Source organism: Jaculus jaculus, chromosome 1 (assembly GCF_020740685.1).
Source record: "Jaculus jaculus isolate mJacJac1 chromosome 1, mJacJac1.mat.Y.cur, whole genome shotgun sequence".
Lineage (NCBI taxonomy): Eukaryota > Metazoa > Chordata > Mammalia > Rodentia > Dipodidae > Jaculus > Jaculus jaculus.
Window position 1 is genome coordinate 38,387,384 of NC_059102.1, and position 20,848 is coordinate 38,408,231.

The 20,848-nt window shown below is 51.1% G+C and overlaps 3 protein-coding genes across 5 annotated transcripts in view; all 3 read right to left on the reverse strand.

Annotated features, from left to right (window-relative positions):
• The window catches only part of Hoga1 (4-hydroxy-2-oxoglutarate aldolase 1), a 46,206-nt gene extending 39,988 nt beyond the window's left edge, over positions 1-6,218 (reverse strand). The window contains exon 1 of one of the 3 annotated variants that reach the window (XM_045161127.1): positions 5,940-6,218. In XM_045161127.1, the coding sequence (XP_045017062.1) occupies positions 5,940-6,132 (193 nt within the window). In that variant the 5' untranslated portion in view covers positions 6,133-6,218. The remainder of the gene's footprint in view (positions 1-5,939) is intronic. The other 2 variants (XM_045161126.1, XM_004669903.2) reach the window with 2 other exon arrangements.
• Positions 1,191-2,057, reverse strand: C1H10orf62 (chromosome 1 C10orf62 homolog). Its single transcript, XM_004673291.3, has one exon. It carries the CDS (start codon positions 2,055-2,057, stop codon positions 1,191-1,193), a length of 867 nt encoding a protein of 288 aa, XP_004673348.3.
• An 868-nt stretch (positions 6,219-7,086) lies between the features above and the next one.
• Positions 7,087-19,996, reverse strand: Ankrd2 (ankyrin repeat domain 2). Its single transcript, XM_004669905.3, has 9 exons — positions 19,732-19,996; positions 12,531-12,632; positions 12,066-12,224; positions 11,869-11,976; positions 9,744-9,842; positions 9,138-9,236; positions 8,286-8,384; positions 8,007-8,105; positions 7,087-7,340 (listed from the first exon to the last, which is right to left on the reverse strand). The coding sequence occupies exons 1-9, from the start codon at positions 19,804-19,806 to the stop codon at positions 7,194-7,196; spliced, it is 987 nt and encodes a 328-aa protein (XP_004669962.3). The 5' UTR covers positions 19,807-19,996; the 3' UTR covers positions 7,087-7,193.
• Between the last annotated feature and the right edge of the window lie 852 nt (positions 19,997-20,848).

Consider the following 20,848-nt stretch of genomic DNA (forward strand, 5'->3'; position numbering starts at 1 on the left):
GGAACCCGCGGGCTTTGTGAGGCAAGCTGAATCTAATAGCTCTTCTATGTCACCCCAAGAAAGGTTTTTTAATCATTTTATTTATTTATTTATTAGATACAGAGGGGGAGACAGAGAGAGAGAGAATGGGCATGCTAGAGCCTCTAGCCACTGGAAACGAACTTCTGACGCATACTCCACGATGTGCATCTGGCTAATGTGTGGAGCCTGGAGAATCAAACCTCGGTCCTTAGGCTTCACAGCCAAATGCCTGAACCGCTAAGCCATACTTCCAGCCCTCCCCGCCAGGAGAGTCTTATACCTCTGAATCTTAGAAGCCTCGTTTGTAAAATGGATGCTACCACCTTCCTTACGGAGCTCTGACCTAACATAGGACCAGGCATTGACTTAAATGACAAGTGGAGACAGGAAGCACCAGCAGTGCTGATAATGCTGGCAGCGGTTGCAATAGCCACAGCCACTGCTCCAGCAATGGTGGCATGAGACAGGCAGGGTCATACCAGCTTTACAGCTCTCCACTCATGGACCCCTATGGGTTCCCAGAAACTGGTGAGGAAGGGAGTGTGGGGGCCACCTGAAGTGACACTCGGAATATGGGGTCCTACTTGGCATGCTTACTCTCTTCTGAAAGCCTTCACTTAGTCTTCTCCCCACCCAGCACCTGGTTGCTTCCTCCATCCCGGCAACAGTAGGCTGGCAGGAGGTATGAGGCCCCTCTAGGTTTCTCATCCCCAGCACAAGAGGCTGGCTTAGGATCTCAAGTCAGACCCAATGAGAAGACCCCCAGCCAAGGCCCACTGTAGAGGATTGTTGGTAACCCACCTTCTCCCTCCAACCCCATCCAGACCTTAGCTGGCCACAGAGCCCCAGACGCACAGAGTGAGGGCACACAGGGTTTTATTGGCTCCGTTCAGGCATGTGAAGTTGGTGTGGGGCTCAGCTGCTCCTGGAATCTGCCTCGTCTGTCTCCTCTCAGCGGGTCTTTGGGACCTTGGGGTCTGTGGTGGCTGCCTCGCTTCCTCCCCAACTCATGACCCCTCCTGGGGCTAGAAGGAGAAGGGATGTGGGTGACAGCCTCTCGCCCTGGGCCACATAGGTTTCCCCAGGGGAGAGAAAACAGGTCTGTGTATGTGAGCCGGCCCTGCTGGGGGAAGGGAGAGCATGGTTAAGTGGCTTCAAGAGTCACAGATCTAGTGGCTGCGGTTGGGCAGGCTATGGCTCTGGTGGCTTGAGTGACCCAGATGACCCTGGAGAATCAAGTGGCCTGGGTGATTCTGATGACTCGAATGACCCAGATGAGTCTGGTGGCTTGAGTGATCTGAATGACCCTGGTGGCTCAGGTGACCTGGTTGACCCTGGTGGCTGGAGTAAACAGGATGACCCTGGCGGCTCTGGTGTCCTGAGTGGCTCTGGTGGCTTGGATGGCCCTGGTGGCTCTGGTGTCCTGAATGGCTCTGGTGGCCATGCTGGCTCTGGCTATAGAAAGTCTGTGTGTGGTTGGCACCAGCCATGGAGGTTTCACAATGGGTGAAAAAATTCCCTTTCAGCTTCAGCTCCACCTCCTCCAGGGCCTTCAGGTCCTCTGGATTGATGTCCCTCGACTCCAAGTGGCCTGTGGGCTGGTGAGCTGATGCACGCTGTAGCAGGGAGTCAGCCAGGTGATGTCCCTTGGCATCGATCTCCTTGGCACAAGCAGCCACGGCAGCCCATGTGGCCTCCTCCACGGATGAAGACCTTCCTGCCTCCTTGTGGTTCTCTTTGGTCACCAAGGACCCAGCCATCTTCTGCCTGCTGGCGAAGGAGTCCCTGCGCAGAGTTGCGCCTCCTTCCCCACGCACCTCCGTGTGGACAGTGGTAATGGCATCCCTGTTCCCGCTCTCAGGTAGGGAGACACTGTAGATGGGGCTGGCATAACAGTGAGGGCGCATCCTCTCCTCAGAGAGGCGGCTAAAGTGAGATTTGATCCAGCTGTCATTTGCTCGATAGAATTCTGGATACTCATCTTGGGCAGGATCCGGGGTTATCTTCCTTCTCTTCTTCCTCTGAGTCCACAGCATGAGGCCTCCGCCTCCTAGCAAGAGGGCAGTCCCCAGCACCACCTTGCATGATGGTTGCTGGAGGAGCTCCAAGAAGGCCTCCAGGGCCCTACACCTGGGGCAGAGCTACGAGCACACTGGGGGTGGAGCCCAGGTGGTATGGCTCATGCTTGAAAGGGCTGGTGCCCTAAGGGTGTCTGTCAGGCAGGTCCCTTGCATCACCCTCCCTAGGATGACCCCCCCAGGGAGACCTCAGCAATGAACCCCATTGTGAGGAAGGCAGCTAAGGGTGGGGTGGGGAGAGGCCATCCATCACTAGTCCTGGCAGGCATTGTGTTAAGACTTGGGTCCTGTCTCCTGAGAGTTGTCCTCAAGGTCAGTAGAAGGGAAGCTTCTCCAGCTGTGCTCATATCTCACTCTGCCACACAGTTCTTCTACCTTCTAGTCTTTAATTTCCCTCCCTCCACATCTGGTGACCCCCTCCCAGGAGAGAGGATGCTGGGTCAGTTTGACCATGCCAAACTGAGACCCCAGTGGCTAGATTGGCATCCATTCCTGGCCCCAGCCCAATGTCTCTCTCTGTCCATCTTCACCATCCAACATATACCATTCCTCTTCAGCCCTACCCCATTAAAAGGCAGAGTCAGGAGGGGCAGAAGGCCCACATGGCTGGAGAGATGGCCTAGTGGTTAAAGGTGACTGCTTACAAAGCTTGCTGGCCTAGATTGAATTCCCCCATACACACGTAAAGCCAACGCACAAAGTGGCACATGTGTCTGAAGTTCATTTACAATGGCAGGGAGGCCCTAACATACCCATATTCTCATCCTCTCTCTCTCTCAAATAAATATTTTAAAATAAAAAAGGGCCCATAAAGGAGGTCATTCTAGAATAATATGAGGTCACAACTGGGGCAAGACAAGCAGTGAACAGAGAAGGCAGAGCATACAGGACAGATGACATCCCCAGGTCCCTGGTCCCTGTTTTCATGACGTGTCTGCACAGCCAGAATCTGCCCACGGCAAACGGTCACGAGGAGGCTGTGAGCAGGCGGAATGAGTGGCCAGGCTCACCGCTGGTCCCTACACAAGCCTGAGTGATTTTCATGACTCCTCGGGCTAGAAATCGATCTAGGCCATTTTATGCTTTCCCTCAAGGCATCTAGCACATTTAAAATGAAACAAAATTGCCAAAAGGGTCTTATACGAGTTGTATTATTTGAAGTACATAACCAGGCATTAGAGTTAATATATACAAATTTTTTTTTCTTATTCACAAGAAACCATGAACTAAGTCTATGTGGAAGGAATGAGACAGGCTGAGTGTTTTCTGAAGAACCCCCTCTCTGCAGTCTTGCTGGAATACCTCCGTGGTTATCCACTAACCTCACTCACCAATAACAATTCAAAGTCCACCTTTGGAGCTATTTACAGCATGAGTTCAGGGCCAAATGGCCCTTCTCAACACCCCCCCCCCCACACACACACACAAGTCTCTGGTTATAACTTTTATTTTATAAAAAAACTCTTTAATCTAAATAATCAGTACAAGTTAGTAATGCCTTTTTTTTTTTTTTTCTCTGAGACAGGGTCTCATGTAGCCCAGACCAGACCTTGAACTTCTTATTCCCCTACCTGCACCTCTGAAGCTCTGAGATTACAGGCCTGTGCCATCATGCCTGGTCTTGTACCACCCACCAGGTTTTATTCAGTGTTTGGACTTCACGCATGCTCAACTACATGCCCAGCTAAATTAGAAATGCTCTAAAAAACAAAACAAAACAAGAGTGAAAATGAACTACACAATTTCAGGCAATGTTTTCCAGAAGAATTTCCTTGTCTTCACTGAGGCAACAAGCATAGGCCCCTACCTCCTCTTTGGAGGGATGTGTGGCCCACACTATAACAATGACATGTGACAGCTGCCTCCTCTGTCTCTGGGTGTTGGACTGCAAATTCTGCTCCAGAAGAAGACAAAAGATACAGAGCTAACATGTTTTTGCAGCATCCTGGGGACAGTGACCCTAGCTCTCTGTTCTCTCAGCCAGTCTCAGAGGGATTATGTGGCTAGGCCAGACTAGTGAGAACACATGATTTTTCAGTCACTATAGTGGCCAGACCAGGAATATTCTACTTCTAAACACTGTATTCTTTTTAAAATTTTTATTTATTTATTTATTTATTTATTTGAGGAGAGAGAGAGAGAATGGGTGTGCCAGGATCTCCAGGCACTGTAAATGAACATCAGATGCATGAGCCACCAAGTGCATCTGACATACATGGGCTCTGGGGAATTGAACCTGGGTCCTTAGGCTTTGCAGGCAAGCACCTTAAACGCTAAGCCATCTCTCCAGCCCAAGACACTGCACTTCCACAGACCCCAACTCCCTGGTGTGTGGCAAAGAGAGGGATTAGACAGCAACGAGAGCCCAGGAGCCAAATCCATGAAGCCTGTCTTTCAGGGTGCCCCATAGTTGCTGCAAGGGGTTGGTGTGACAAGGAGGACCTCGGAAAGTGCCCCGGGGTCTCTGTAAATTCTCTGGATGGCAGATAGGCACTGAATAGGCAGGCACTAGAGGCAGAACCCGCCTCCTGGCCCCTGAACTGGACTGCCCTTGCTCCTTGAAGCGGAAGCTGTCCCAGCCAAGGCTGTTGCTTTGTTTCAGGGGAACCAGGCTCCAGCCTATCTCCAGGCCTCCATGATCTCACCCAGCAAACCCTGTGTCCTCACTCAGTGTGGGCATCCACCGGGCACTTGTCTCCTGTGGGTCATAGCACCTCTGGGCACTGATTTATGAAGGGGTTTCGGACCAATGGTCACTGTCACAAAACAGCTTTGCCACACTGTCACACTGATGTTTTCATCACTATCATCACAGGAAGTGCAACCTTCTAATGTGCTCTGGAATTTATGCCACCCTTCCCCTGCATCCTCCCAGATTTTTCTCCTGGCCATCCTACGAGATGAGCACTCTTACACCCGTGTGCCGGATATGGAAAGTGAGGCTTAAAGCAGCCCACGGTAAGTAATGGCAGAGCTGTGATTGGAAACCAGAGTCCACTGTCACACCTGCTACCCTGACCCTCCTCAACTGGAGCCATACCATTCCCAACGCTGGTGCTTGGGCAGTCAGGTCTAGCAACTTAGAAGTGGTCGACAGGATCACAGCGTGGACAGAAATGGAACGTGGACTAGGTACTCGGGGCCAGTTCAAATCTTGGCTCAGCTGTGTGTGTTAGCTGAGTGACCTTGGGTAGTGACTGTGTCACTTGAGTCCCAAGGTTTCAATGGTACTGGTAGCACTGCCCAGGGACTGATGGGGTGTGAAGCAGCAAGTGAGGAGGATTATGCCATTTTCTTCTACTTTCATTTATTGGGTGGGGCAGTGTCCCGGGGAGGGACGTGTCTCCCTGGCTCTGTGCTGTCCGTGCCAGGCTCCACAGTTGACCGCCTCAGAGGGATGATGCTGAGCCTTGTGACTAAGAACTTGAAGCCTCAGCTTCTGTTTCAAGTGAATGTGGGACAGGTTGAATGTCACACGTACGATCTGGTCCTTGGCCTTGGAGAGGGGAGGTGGGAACCCATGTGTGAAAGGAGAACCAATCTGAGGAGCCAGCACGTAAGGAGTGGTTCTGCAGGGAAGGCCTGAGAGGGCGAGGACAAGGAGAGGCTGGCCCTGGCTGCACTGCCATGTCACCTCATCAGCAGACGGTCTGGTGACAAAGATGACAAGGTGACAGGCGTTATCTAGCATCATCCCCCCAAAACCCTGAGAGACAAGAGGGAAATTTAGTCCTTCACAGCTAGGCAAACAGTAACTGGAGAGGTTCAGTCCAAGGCGCCAGAGCTGTGTCCCTCTCAGGTCTCAGGCTCTCCACTTCCCCAATGGACAGGGCTGCTTACCTTTGAAGGGGACGGTGCCCAATTTGTGCAGGTTCTCCTCCAGTTTCCCATAGTCCACTTCTGCAGTGGCAGTGAACGGGGTGGTCACAGGTGGGTAGATGCCAGAAATGTCTACCTTCCTCCCCTTCACATTCCTGCACAAGCCCCTGCTCAGGCCCTGCCTCACAGAGGCCCAGACTTGGGGGCCTAGCATCTCCACAGGAGGCCCGAGGCCCAGCTGTCTATGGCTTATGGAAGCTAAGTTTGGACTCTTTCCTCCCACTGTTAATGATCAACATATTTAGTTAAAAATTTGCGCACCCTGCGCCCCCCTCCCCCCCCCCCCGCAACACACACACTACTTGTGGCCACCGGGGCAGGCCTGCATTGGGTGCTTCACGGCTTAGGGGCAAGGCCCAGAGGCTCCAGGGAGTCCCTGTTTCTCCCTGGGGAGCAGCTGGAGAAAGGCCACAATCCAGGGTCCCTCTGGCTGGAAGGGGAGCTAGTTCTGGGACTTTCCAGCCTAAAGGGAGGCTGCGGCAGGGCCCGCGCGCTCGGTCTTAGTCTGGAGTCCCCGCAGTTCCCGGGTGGGTTCCTCCGGATGGAGCTGATTGGCTGAGCTGGCCCGGCCCCGCCCCCGGGGGGGGTAATGCCACTCTCTGCGAGAGCGGCTGTGTGACCAGGGCTCCTCTCGGTTTTGCCAGGTCCCTGCCAAGGTGGCCATGGGTCAGGTTTGTGCCGTCCGCACACAGCTCCGTGGGACAGGTGGAACAGAGAAGACCAAAGAGTAGACTCGGGCAGGAGCCAGTCCTGGCCGCTAGGAATTTGGGAAAAGACAGAAAAGCAGGGTGGCATGGAAGAAGCAAAGAGAGAGGCCACAGTAGGGAGAAAACAGAGCTGACTCAGAGGAGCCTTGGGACCCCTGCTTGCCCTTGTTCCCAAGCCCTCTTTTTTACTTTAATTTATTTGATAGAGAAAGAGGGGGAGGGGGGGGGAGAGAGAGAATGGGAGCGCCAGGGCCCCCAGCCTGCAAACGAACTCCGGACATGAGCGGCCCCTTGTGCATCTCCGAAGCCCTCTTTAGCACCCAGTCTCCATTCTTGCATGTTTGGAACACAAATGGAAGCAGATATCACAAAATAGTAAAAACAACTTTATTGGGCTAGCTTGTGACTGCTCCCGAAGCGCACCGAGGGGTGGCGCGTCCTCAGCTCTGAAGGCTTTTCTGTGCCTGATGTGCGTGGGTCAGCTGCTGGGCTGGCTAGAGCGGGCAGTTTACTGGGCTGGCACAGGCTGAGGAGTCTGTCGACCACTGCCAGGCCCCTCCAGCCCATTCTGTTCTGATCCCAGCTCGGGATGCTCCAGGGCGTGGCGGGTGTCAGCCTGCCACAGCTGCACCAGGTCCGTGGGGGTCTTTCCCGCCTGGGGAAACAAGATCTGCTCAGAAGCCCACTCTAAGGAGCCCGCAGCTATACCAGTGATTCTCAAGGGGGATCGGGGGAGTAACCGGCCAGGGGTGAAGACATCGTGGTGGTCACAACTGAAACGGGTGCTACTGCTGTCTAGTGGCTGGAGGCCTGGGGTGCTGCTTAACCAACAATGCACAGGACAGGAAAGGCTCCCCACAACAGAGACCCAGCCGCAAGTGTCTACAGTGCTGGACTAAGAAATACACACTCTCCGTATTCTGCCGCCTCCTCAGCATCCCCTTGCGCCACTGAGACCCTCCCATGCTCCTCTCTTATGATTGCTCTGGGCCCCAAAGAAGAGCTTGGACTAGGGCACGTTCATGCTCGGGAAACCCAAAGACTGCCAGGAACCACCATGGCTGCTCACTGAGCCTGTGCCTTGGGACCTCTTCTCCTATCTGAGGTCTCTGGGAATTCCTCTCGCTGCTTCTCTGCCCTTGTGCTCTGGATTTTGACGCTGAATATTGTAGAGAGCTGGGGGCAGGGTGGTTCGAATGGCAAGGGGCCAGCGCTGACGACATGCATATCTGGACCATGGCTGTCCCAGAACCCCAGCCCAACCTGGTCTGTACAGAGAATGGTTCACCCGGTCATCGAACCAGAGGAGGAATGAACCTACCAGGTTCTTGGTCAGCATATCAGCACCATGCAGGAGCAGCAGTTTGATGATTTTGTAGCGATTGAGTCTCACAGCATCGTGCAGGGCACTGTCCCCTTCCTAGAGTCAGTATAGCATTTAGCATGGCCCTTTCCGGCCGGGTGGGGAAGCAGGGAGACTGGAAGTGGTCTAAGAGACCTTGCTCAGAATCTTCCAGAAGGAAGGCTTTCTTGCCCATGGCAGCCTGCCAGCTGCCCTCAAACCCTTGGTGGGGCCAAGCAAGGGGAGGCCAGCACTCACTCTGTCTTTGGCGTTGATGTCCAAGCCCAGGGTCAGGAAGTGTTCCACAATCTCCACGTGCCCCGTGCGGACTGCCACGTGCAGGGGAGTGCTCAGCAGCTGCAAAGGGAGGGCACCCAATTACTGGCACATGGGCCAGGACCATGGTGCCCTTGCGAGGGGGCTGTCTTCAAAACAATTTTTAAATATTTTTTTATTTATTTGAGAGACAGATAGAGAATGGGTGTGCCATGGCCTCTAGCCACTGCAAACGAACTACAGATGCATGTGCCACCTTGTGCATCTAGCTAACATGGGTATTGGGGAATTGAACCTGGGTCCTTAGGCTTTGCAGGCCAGCATCTTAACTGCTAAGCCATCTCTCCAGCTCCTGTCTTGTCTTTTTAAATACATTTATTTATTTGCAAGAAGAGAGAGATAATAGGTGCCATTTATTGGAAGCTTTACACTGGCAAGCATTAGTTTACATACACCTGGCCACCTAATCTATGCAAGAAGCCCGTGGGTGTGTTTGACAGGTGAGGAACGGCAGCTCAGAGGCGGAGGTACCTCTTTGGTATCGCATGTCAAGGAATGGATCAATAGGATAGTAGATTGATAAGTAAACGATCAGATGAATAGAGGGATGGATGAGGAGGAAGAGGAGGATTACATGGATGAACAAAGTCCTGCCTCCTCTTGGGGGGACCATGGCCCCAAGATAGTGGGTGCTTTGTCCTCTCTGCGCTCAAAGGCTTGCAGACAGCAGCTCACTGCTTCCTTGCCACTCGTACTCACCTGCCATTGGCCTCCCCTCCCTTCTCTCTGCAGCACCCAGGTTCCATGTGTTGTATCGGCTCACTGTGGCCTCACCTTATCCCTCACGTTGGTATTCGCTCCTCGGCTTTGTAGGAGTTTCACCACCTCCAGGTGCCCTCCGCGGCAGGCCCAATGCATGGCCGTGCAGTCCAGCTAGAAGGGAAGGGTGAGAGCTGATGGCAAAGTGGCAGGGGCGAAAGTGCTCTGGGAACCCAGGCGAGGGAAGGAAAACAGCCCAAAAGAAAGGTACAGCCGAGCGTGGTGGCGCACGCCTTTAATCCGAGCACTCGGGAGGCAGAGGTAGGTGGATCTCTGCGAGTTCAAGGCCAGCCTGAGACTATGTAGTGTAGTGAATTCCAGGTCAGCCTGGGCTACAGCAAGACCTTACCTCAAAAACCAAAAATAATAAAAGAAAATAAAGGTATAGGGAATGGGACAGAATTCCAGGAACCGGGCAGTGGACTGGAAGAACCCTCCGAGCCCAGGTAATCCCAGCCAGAGTTACGGAGGAGGCTCAGGGAAGAGGCTGGACTCATCTAGTATCGCAGAGCCCTCTGGAGGTGGGGCCTGGCCTCTCAGCAGCCTCAGCTTTGGCAGGAGGCAAGGTTCTATTGGGACTAGATCCACCGCTTATCTCCTTCCCAACACCTGCCCTCTCACCCGGTCTTGGAAGTCCACAGTGGCCCCACTCTCCAGAAGCTTCTCCAGGATCTCCATATGGCCCTCCAGGGAGGCTCGGTGCAGTGCTGTTCGGCGAAACTGTGCCGAGAAAGACTGTCAGGCCTAAGCTCACATCCCACCAAGCCGATTCTGACCCCTGTGCAGGATACCCATGTGTTCTGTGTTCTGCTAGTTCTCACGCAGACTCACCTTGGAGACCCTGTCCCAGGGGCTCCAGCCCCCTTACCAACTCTGCATCCAGCCATAGCTTTGCACAGGCTGGTTCCTCTGCGGCTATGGCTGTTACACCCTCACTTTCTTTGATGCTTGATGAAAATCTGCAGCTTGTGAGCTAACATGTCCTTGAAAACCCTATGCTGGAGCTGCGCTGGGGGGACCAACTGAGTATAAAGGAACATTGAAAGTCAGGCCGAGTCTGGCTGGACCCTATTTCCTCTAAATGCTGGGTAGGGCCAGAGTACACAGATTAACTGGGCGATTGATTCAAGGAAGGAATGAACTTTCTCCTTTGGATTCAGCCACTGTTTTCTGCAACTCTCAGGCCACAGTGTAAGTTTTTCTGTTTACCAGTGATCTGATTATGAGCAGTCTCCAAGATCCTGAATCCTTGTGTTTTGTTTTTGTCTTTGTTTTTTTTGGACTTGACACAGAGGGCAGACCAAAGATGAGTGAACATTAATGTGCTCAGAAAAGTGCCAAGAGGTGGTTTCAGGAAAAACAAAAGGAAGTGTGATGGGTGAAAGATGGCAGTAATACTTGTACAACATTGTAAGTGTAATCAGTGCCCCTGAATCAACATGGTCAAAGTGACATATTTCATGTGATTTTACATAATAATAAAGTGAGGGATGGGTGTGGCTAAGTGGTATACCATTTGCCTAGCATGCATAAAACCTCAGATTCAATCCCTAGCACTGCAAATAATAACTTTTTTTCTTTTTTTGGTCGGGGGGGTTGTTCAAGGTAGGGTCTCACTCTAGCTCAGGCTGACCTGGAATTCACTATGTAGTCTCAGGGTGGCCTCGAACTCATGGCAATCCTCCTACCTCTGCCTCCCGAGTGCTGGGAGTAAAGGCGTGCACCACCATGCCCAGCCCCAATAATAATAATTTTTAAGAGGAAACCTGAAGAGTATGTCACAAGAAATCAAAAGTATATCCTGGGCTGGAGAGATGGCTCAGTGGTTAAGAGCAATTCCTGTGCAAGCATGAGGGCCTGAGTAGGTCTGAGAGACAGCTGAAGTTTGATCCTTAGGACCCACATAGACAGCTGGGCATGGCCATGCATGCCTATAACCCTAGCCCAGTGGGGAGCAGAGACTAGAGAATTGTGGGGGCTTGTGAAAAAAAACAAACAAACCAGCAATCTCTGGGATCACTGAGAGATTCTGGCTCAAGTAAGAATGGGTAGAAGCAAACAGAGGGGGAAGCCAGGTGTGGTGGCGCAGGCCTCTAATCCCTGCACTTGGGAGGCAGAGGTAGGAGGATACCTAATGTTTCCCTGCAGCCTTCACAGGCAAGCTCATGGACCCTGCATGGACACATACATATACCATCTCTCTCTCTCTCACACACACCACATTATGCCTACACTCACACACTACATTACACACAACACTCACACATGGCACACCACACACACACACACACACACACACACACACACACACAGTATATCCTAGCACTTGTTTGTTATTTTCCCACCTACTGGATACTTATTGAGGCACTAATATCATATTGTGAATGTAGAAGGCTGTTATCGTAGAGGAACCTGAGACCTGGCGAGGTGACACCCTAACCACAGGTCCCACACCAAGGGAGAGGTAGACATGGGATTTGGATCCATGCCTGCTGGTCCTGACTCTTTTCAAGGTTTCCATTCCTCCATCTTTCCTAAAGAAACACATGACATTTGTTACTGTGGACGTGGCCTGTGTCTAAGAAGGATTGGCAGGAATTGCTGGGAGAGGAAGGTTCCCTTAAACCTATGCAAGGATCACTCATGGCTGTTCTCCAACAGGCCCCCAAACGGGCTGGACCAGGATCTGAGTGAGGTGTGGTGGCAACCTTGAAAGGGAGACAGACGCAAGGGGAGGGGACGTCACCTCATCACAGGTGTCAGCTGAGCCCCCATCAGCCAGGAACTTATCAATGACCTTCATTTTCCCCTCCACAGCAGCTTTCAGGAATGTCTCTTCGTCCACAGGGCCGGTCTGCCGGGTGAGCATCAAGGGATCGAGGTTGACCTGGGTGCTAGCGCCTCCCCCACCCACGTGGAGGTCCTCCTCCCCAAGACCCTTACGATCTCCTCGGGTTCTGGAGGCGGCTCCTGGGAGGCGGCCAGGGCTTCTCGCTTCTTCTGCTTGCGTTTTTTCCGCAGTTCGATGAGGTTCTGGATGCCGCCCACGTCGATGATCTCGCGCCGCAGATCCAGAGACGTCTTGCGCACACGCTCTTGGCCCTGCATGGGGATGGCCCATCAAGCGCACACTGGAGCTCAGAGTTTGGGGGAGTTGGAGGAGCTAAGCTGGAAGCGGAGGTGAGGTGGGTAGGGAGACCTTCTGACACTGAAGAAACCAAGGTCCAAGCGTCCTTCCAGGACGAGATGGCACAGACCCAGGGAGTTGTGCCTCAGCAAGTTCCGTGGCAAAGAGATTCTTTGTCGTTTGTGTTTCTAGAGCGCTAACCTGCTGGTTAACCGAAGGGCCAGAGCAGACACTGGCTATTGGGTCACCAGAGTACAGACTCCAGGTTCTCCCACACTAACCTTAACCTTTTGTAAAGCAGAATTCTGCACCCCATGGCGCTTCTCATCCTCCAGTACCAGCAGGTCCATAGGCAGCTTCCCTGGGGTGGCTCCTCGAAGTTTCTGGAGAGCCAAGGAGAGCTTCTTAGATCTTTATTTAGTGGTGGCTATCAGACTAGTGAAAGGATGTAAGAATTTTTGTCCAGGCCAGGCATGGTGGTGCACGTCTTTAATCCCAGTGCTGGGGATGGGGCAGAGGTAGAAAGATCACTGTGAGTTTGAGGCCACCTTGAGACTACATAGTGAACTCCAGGTCAGCTTGAACTATAGCAAGACACTACCTTGAAAAAAAAAAAAAAAAGAATTTTTGTCCAGGTTTAGTGGTTCACATTTGCAATCCCAGCGTTCAGGAGGCTGAAGTAGGAAGGCCACTGCAAGTTGGAGACCAGTTTGGTCTACAGAGCAAGTTCCAGGCCAGCCAGGGCTACATAGTGAGACCCTGACTCAGGAAACCAAACATCAACAACAATCTAAGCATGTGCTCAATTTACAATAGCTGGGAAATGGAACTAGCCTAGATGTCCCTCAACTGATGAGTGGATAATGGAGATGTGGCACATTTATACAATGGAGTTCTACTCAGTGGTAAAGAAAAATGAAGTTATGAAATTTGCAGAAAAATGGATGGATCTGGAAAGTATTATACTAAGTCAGGTAACCCAGGCCCAGAAAGCCAAGCGCCACATGTTCTCCCTCATATGTGGATCCTAGCTGCAGATGATTGGACTTCTGCGTGAGAAGGATAAAACTCAGTAGCAGAGGCCAGTAAGTTAAAAAGGAGATATAAAGGGAAGAGAAAGGAAGGGAAGTGGGTACTTAATAGGTTGGTATTGTATATATGTAAGTAGAATGATTGAGATGGGGAGAGGATATGATGGAGAATGGAATTTCAAAGGGGAAAGTGGGGGAGAGGGTATTACCATGGGATATTTTTTATAATCATGGAAAATGTTAATAAAAATTGAGAAAAAAAAGCTAAAACAACAAATAAAAAATCTAAGCATGCTCAAGTCACATAAGCCCGGGCGTGGTGGCACATGCCTTTAATACCAGCACTTGGAAGGTAAGAGGATTACTGTGAGTTTGAGGCCACCCTGAGACTACATAGTGAATACCAGGTCAGCCTGGGCTGGAGTGAGAACTTCCCTTGAAAAACCAAAAATGCAAAAACAAAAACAAAACTCAAAAAAGGATTACTTATAATGTTTACTATAATGTGAATGTTATATAAAAGGTGTTACTTTATTGTTTAAGGAATAAAGAGAAGGAAAAAAAACTGTACATGTTCATTACATAGAAAAAAATTGAAAAATACTTCCTATCTGTGACTGGTTGAATCCATAGAAGCAGAATCCAAGGATACAGAGGTCTAACTGTATTCACTTTTTAAAAAGTGTACACACACATACACACACACAAACACACACACTTACTTCTTTGAAATTAAAAATTTACTTTGAAGCCAGGCGTGGTGGCACATGCCTTTAATCCCAGCACCAACAAGGCAGAGATAGGAGGATCACTGTAAATTCGAGGCCACCCTGAGACTACAGAGTGAATTCCAGGTCAGCCTGAGCTAGAGTGAGAGCCTACTTCAAAAAACCAAAGTAAATAAATACATAAATAAATAAATAAATTACTTTGAAGGCTGGAGAGATGGCTTAGCAGTTAAGAAGCATGCCCACAAAGACTAAGGACCCAAGTTTTTGACTCCCCAGAACCCACATAAACCAGACTCACCAGGCACAAGGTGAAACATGCGCACAAGGTGGTGCACATGTCTTGAATTCAATTGCAATGACTAGAGGTTCTGGCATGCCAATTCTCTCTCTCTCTCTCTCTGTGTCATAAAAAATAAAAGAAACAGAAGGTACCATGGTGCTGAGAAGAAGTGACAAAAGTGCTCAGCACTGAAACATCTCTATCACACCTTCCAAGGCTCAGGGTCCATTGCAGAAGGGGTGGCGGAAAAAATGTAAGAGCCAAAGGACTGCTTACAATGCACTCTTCCAGACACAAAATGGCCTGGATATCCACGACTCACAGTGCCTGATACTACCTACACAAGACCATCATAATAGGAGGAAAAGATGATGACATCAAAATAAAAGAGAGACTGATTGAGAGGGGGAGGGGATATGATGGAGAGTGGAGTTGCAAAGGGAAAAGCGGGGGGGGGTAGGGAATTATCATGGGTTATTGTCTAAAATTATTGAAGTTGTGAATAAAAAAAATGTATAAAAAAGGAAAGAAAATCCAGTACCTGGCATTAACTACACAAGACCCTCATAATAGTAGGGAGAAAAGATAACATCAAAATAAAAGAAAGACTAATTGAGAGGCGGGGATATGATGGAGAGTGGAGTTGTGAAGGAGAAAAGTGGGGGGACTATCATGGTTTATTGTCTATAATTATGAAGTTGTCAATAATTAAAAAAAAATTAAGCCAGGCGTGGTGGCACATGCCTTTAATCCCAGCACTTGGGAGGCAGAGGTAGGAGGATTGCTGTGAGTTTGAGGCCACCCTGAGGCTACATAGTGAATTCCAGGTCAGCCTGGGCTACAATGAGACCTTACCTCAAAAAGAAAAAAAATTAAAAATAAAAAATCATTTTGATGAAGTAATTGTGATCAGAAATGACAGCCTTTTCTTCTCCTTTCCTCCTCTTCCTCTTTTTTAATTTTTTTTTAAATTTATTTATTTGAGAGCGACAGACACAGAGAGAAAGACAGATAGAGGGAGAGAGAGAGAATGGGCGCGCCAGGGCTTCCAGCCTCTGCAAACGAACTCCAGACGCGTGCGCCCCCTTGTGCATCTGACTAGCGTGGGACCTGGGGAACTGAGCCTCGAACCGGGGTCCTTAGGCTTCACAGGCAAGCGCTTAACCGCTAAGCCATCTCTCCAGCCCTAATTTTTATTTTTTGTTCATTTTATTTATTTATTTATTTATTTATTTGAGAGTGACAGAGAGAGAGAGAGGCAGATAGAGAGAGAGAATGGGCATGCCAGGGCTTCCAGCCACTGCAAATGAACTCTAGACACGTGCGCCCCCTTGTGCATCTGGCTAACGTGGGTCCTGGGGAATTGAGCCTTGAACCAGGGTCCTCAGGCTTCACAGGCAAGTGCTTAACCACTAAGCCATCTCTCCAGCCCTTTTTTTTTTTTAAACAATAATTTTTTGGTTTATTTTTATTTATTTATTTGAAAGTGACAGACAGAGAAAGAAAGAGGGAGAGAGAGAGAGAGAGAGATGATGGGTGCACCAAGGCCTCCAGCCTCTGCAAATGAACTCCAGACGCGTGCGCCCCTTGTACATCTGGCTAACGTGGGTCCTGGGGAACCGAGCCTCGAACTGGGGTCCTTAGGCTTCACAGGCAAGCGCTTAACTGCTAAGCCATCTCTCCAGCCCTTTTTTTGTTTTTTTGAGGTAGGGTCTCACTCTAGCCCACGCTGACCTGGAATTCACTAGGTAGTCTCAGGTTGGCCTCAAACTCATGGCGATCCTCCTACCTCTGCCTCCAAGTGCTGGGATTAAAGCCACGATTCCTGGCTCCTCTTCTTTTTTGTTCTGGGTATTGAACACAGGGCCTTTCACATAGCAGACAAGTAAGTACTCTACTACTGAGCTACACCCTCCAGACGGATCATAATCATCACTTCTTTTACAACCCTTTTGGCAATATTAAAGACTTGGCAGCTCTGTGTCAGGCACTATTTTCTCAGAAATGTTCAGAGCTGTGAAATCTAGCTTTCAGAGCCAGGTGACCCACGTATCTGCCCTTTCGTTGCCATGAGCATGTGGTGACAGTCTCTCTGCAGCTGGTGCACCCAGACTACTTCTCCACTGTATGGAGTGCTGGCACTCCCTCCCTGGAGTCCTGGCACATCTTGGGTCGTCGTGAGCCCAGGGATGTGTGCCCCACTTGGGAGTGCTGAGGTGGGAAGGCAGATGAGAGGACTGGCCCCCTTGAGGCGCCCAGGTGCTTTCTTGCTCACTGAGCTCTGGTGTCAGAGGCCTGGTTTCTGAGGTCTCCATTTTACTTCTATTGTGTGTGTGTGTGATGCTGGGGATGAACCCGGGGCTCCACAGTATGAGGCGAGTGCTCGACCAGCTGAGCTCTACCCCTAACCCCCAGTCTTCATTTTGTTTGTTTTGGTTTTTGGTTTTTCAAGGTAGGGTCTCACTCTGGTCCAGGCTGACCTGGAATTAGCTATGTCTTCTCAGGATGGCCTCGAACTCACGGCACTCCTTCTACCTCTTCCTCCTGAGTGCTGGGATTAAAGGCATGCGCCACCATGCCCAGCCCAGTCTTCATTTTGAAGATTATGTTGGCCACTGCCTTTCTTTCTTGCCAGGTTTACATGTTTTGGGGTCTCTCAGGCTGGGTCTCACCTGCAACGCTGCATCTTCTCTCAGAAACAGAGGTGTCCTGGGGATGCAACTACTGGTAGCTGTATGTGGGACCTTGGCTGAGAAGAGGACAGGGCTTGTGTCTTAATCTCCTGTCCTTAGCCCCTGCGACAGGACCTAACATATATAGGTGCTCAGCTAAAGTCTGTTGAATGGCTAATGGCAGGCAAGTTTAGCATCTCTATCTACCGCAAAGATCTCAGGGATGCCCTTACCCAGTGAGCTGCAGCCCCTGGGCTGGCCTCTACACCACCTAATCCTCCCACCTCAAGGAAGTGCCACAGACTGCCAGAGGCTCTCTGAGACCTCTGCTAGGCTGAGGAAACATCACGAGCTCTAATGCCACCCGTGTCTTCCTCAGACTAGGTTTAGTTTTCTTTGTGGGTTGACACACAGTGAGCATGCAATGAGTGTCTGTTGAATTGGTGGGTACTTGAATCAAAACAAAGCTCCCATACGACTCCACAGATGCTGGACAAATGAAAGGAGAATGTCTGTGGAGTGCTCAGCCCGGAGTTTGGCATGCAGAGGCCCTGGGTGGGAAGGTTAACTATGTGGGCACCTGGTGTCCTCTGCCCTGTAGCTATGTTTGCTGGGTGAATGAATGGAAGAGGATTGCTCTGTGTCCCCTTGCGGAAGGTTCCTGTCGTCTTGTGGCAGGACTTTAGAAACGACACAGCATGACTCTGCTGCCTGGCATGCCCACATGCCCTTAGGGGAGTGAGAAGTGGGATTCCTGGAGATCAAGAGATGCCCAGGCTTAGCCCAAGCTCTGACTTAGCATGCTGAGTTCACCTCTTCTTCCCTTAAGTTCCAGTCCTCCCATTCTGCACCCCACCTGTTCATCTATACTTCCGCTTAATGAGTTTCTCTAAACTGAGTTCCTCTAAGGCTAACTCCGCTAGCCTTTCCCGGCTCTCACAGGTAAGATGGCACAACTCTCCCTTGCCCTACAATATTTGATGGCTCCCCACTGCCCAGAGTAAGCATCTTTTATCTGACCTTCTCTGGTTTGTTCTCTGCCTTCCTTTCCAGCCTTAGCAACTACTACCACACATTTTCACTACAGCCACACTGTCGCTCATGAAGACTTCAGCTCCTGTCTTCTCCTTAGCCTGAAATAAATACTCTTCCCTATCCTGACTCCACTTATCACTTTATTTATTTATTTATTTTTATTTATTTATTTATTTTTTTTTTGAGAGAGAGAGTATGGGCACGCCAGGGCCACGTGCCACTGCAAACTAACTCCAAACACATGTCACTTCATGCATCTGGCTTTATGTGGGTATTGAGAACCAAACCTGGGCCATCAGGCTTCGCAAGCAAGCGCCTCTAAATGCTAAGCCATCTCTTCAGCCCAGCTTACTCTTATAGGCCTAGCTCAAATGTCCTGTTGCCAGAGAACAATCCTTGAAGACTACAGCTGCTTACTCACTCACCCCTTTGTCTATTCATTGCTGATCACATCTCTGTTGACCATGTCTGTCCTATTCCTTGTTTCTTAGTTGACCATGCAAATGAGAAATTTTGGCTAAAATGAATGCTACGGTGGTCTAAAGGCTTCAGGGTCGGGCTGGAGAGATGACTGAATGATAAGGCGCTTGCCTGTGAAGCCCAAGGACGAGTGTTCAACTCTCCAGGTCCCACATAGCCCAGACACATAGGGACACAGCTCACAAGGTTGCACAAGGGGGCACACACATCTGGGGTTCGATTGCAGTGGCTGGAGGCTCTGGTGGGGTCAAATTCTCTCTCTCTCACATTACAAAAAAAAAAAAAAAAAAAGCGATGCAGAAGTAGGAGGATCACCGAGAGTTCAAGGCCACCATGAGATTATATAGCGAATTCCAGGTCAGCCTGGGCTAGAGCGAGACCCTACCTCGAAAAACCAAAAACAAAAAGCCAGGGTCTGCGCTTTCTTTTTTTGCGGGGAGAGTTTCAAGGTAGGGTCTCGCTCTAGCCCAGGCTGCCCTGGGATTCACTATGTAGTCTCAGGCTGGCCTCGAACTCATGGAGATCCTCCTGCCTCTGCCTCCAGAGTGCTGGGATTAAAGGTGTGCGCCACCACGCCCAGCAGGGTCTGTGCTTTCTTGCCCCTCACCTCTAGTGTTGCTCTGTAATCCAGACTAACTGAACTCTTGATTCCCCTCCTTCCACCTCTCTGCTGGGTTTACAGGTGTGAGCCACCATGGCTGGCTGGTGTGCATTTGAATTAAGACTGGGAGTAGGACAAGCCAGCACTCCTGAACCACTTCCTTAAGAAGACCTCCATGAACTCAGCCCACAGTCCTGGGGAAGGGCGTGCTCGCCGTCCAGGTCTCCTTTGCTTACTCTCACCAGTCTTCCTTCTTCCGCAGTGACCAAACCCTAGAGCTGTTCCAGCCCCGTGCCCTGCCAGCAGCTGGGGCATGTCAGCGCTCACCCTCCTGGCTTCCCCAGGCAGTGCTCTGCTGTGTGCTCTGTACAGCACAGTTTGTCTCCCGAAGCCCCAGTGAGTGAGCGAGACTCAGGAAAGCTCAGCACAGCCTCCCATTTCCTGTCTCTGTTTGGGGGACTTGAGCCCCAGTGTCTTACAATCAGCATTTCCCTGCCAAGGGCATCATGGGGCAGGAATGGGGCCATCTGGGTGCTGGGGAACACCTGCCCAGCGCCCCCCATACGCCAGGTGTGACAGCCAAGCTGTCCTCATGACCGCATGGGTGGAACCCATCACCCTGGAGACCCCCTCACCCTCTCCCAGCTCCCACCTCGCTCTCCTCCTCCTGCGCAAGCCGCTGCTCGATGAGCTCGGTGGCCCTCTGCACCGCCTCGGAGCCCTCCATGGTGCCGTCCACAACTGCCTCTGCAGGCCACAGGGCGTGGGGGCTTTATAGGCCAAGCACCCACTCTGCCTGCCAGGTGCCTTTTCCATGAGCTCACGGGCCCAAATCTCCACCTGCCTCCCCCACCTGTCACCTTCACCTCTGGCAGTCCCAGGGAGCAGGGGGAGCCAGGGAAGTTGCTTCTCTCCTAACCCTGGGAGCCAAAAGGCACAGTGCCCTAAGAGGAGAGCTGCAGGAAGGAGCCTGTCCGGTCTCGGTCTCCAGCTGGGCTGCGCACAGAATCTCCTGTTCCATGCTCTGGCCTGGATGGCAGCGCCACCTGATGGATGCCTGGAAACCCTGCCCAGCTAGTCCCAGCCAGGGGGCCTGAAAAACCAAACATGGGGATCTCGGATAGGCTGTCCAGTGAACAGGCCCTGTTGGCTGTGGGAGCCCTCTTCAAGCCAGTAACAGGAGTAAAGGCAGCTGCCACCTCTGCTCATAGCTCTTGCAGGTCCTTGCTTTTCTGGGGCTCCACAAGGTCCCTAGTGAAGAACCATTGCATTGGACTGCATGCCAACTACCCATAGACAGACCTTATCCATCTATGTGTCTCCTTCCCCCGAGGTCTGTGCAGGTCTTAGAGGATCACTTTAAGGAAAGGGTCTGAGGAAGCCAGGGTTCAGGCCAAGGCCAGGTGGCTCAAGGAGCCTGATAATCCTCTTTCAGGTTCACAGACCTCTGACAGCTCATGATAGAAGTTTTGCTTTGAGGGCTGGAGAGATGGTCTAATGGTTAAGGCCCTTGCCTACAAAGCCTAAGGATCCAGGTTCAATTACCCAGGACCCACATAAGTCAGAGGCACAAGGTGGCAAATGCATCTGGAGTTTGTTTGCAATGGCTAGAGGCCCTGGCATGCCCATTCTCTTTCTCTCTCTCAAGTAACTAAATGTATTTTGGAGACACCATGCTTCCAGGACCTCCAGCCTGGCCCTCTCCTGCAGCGGAGGCTGCGTGCCTGGGTGCTGCTTCTCTTCCACAGCACTTCCACATCTGTTCCCAC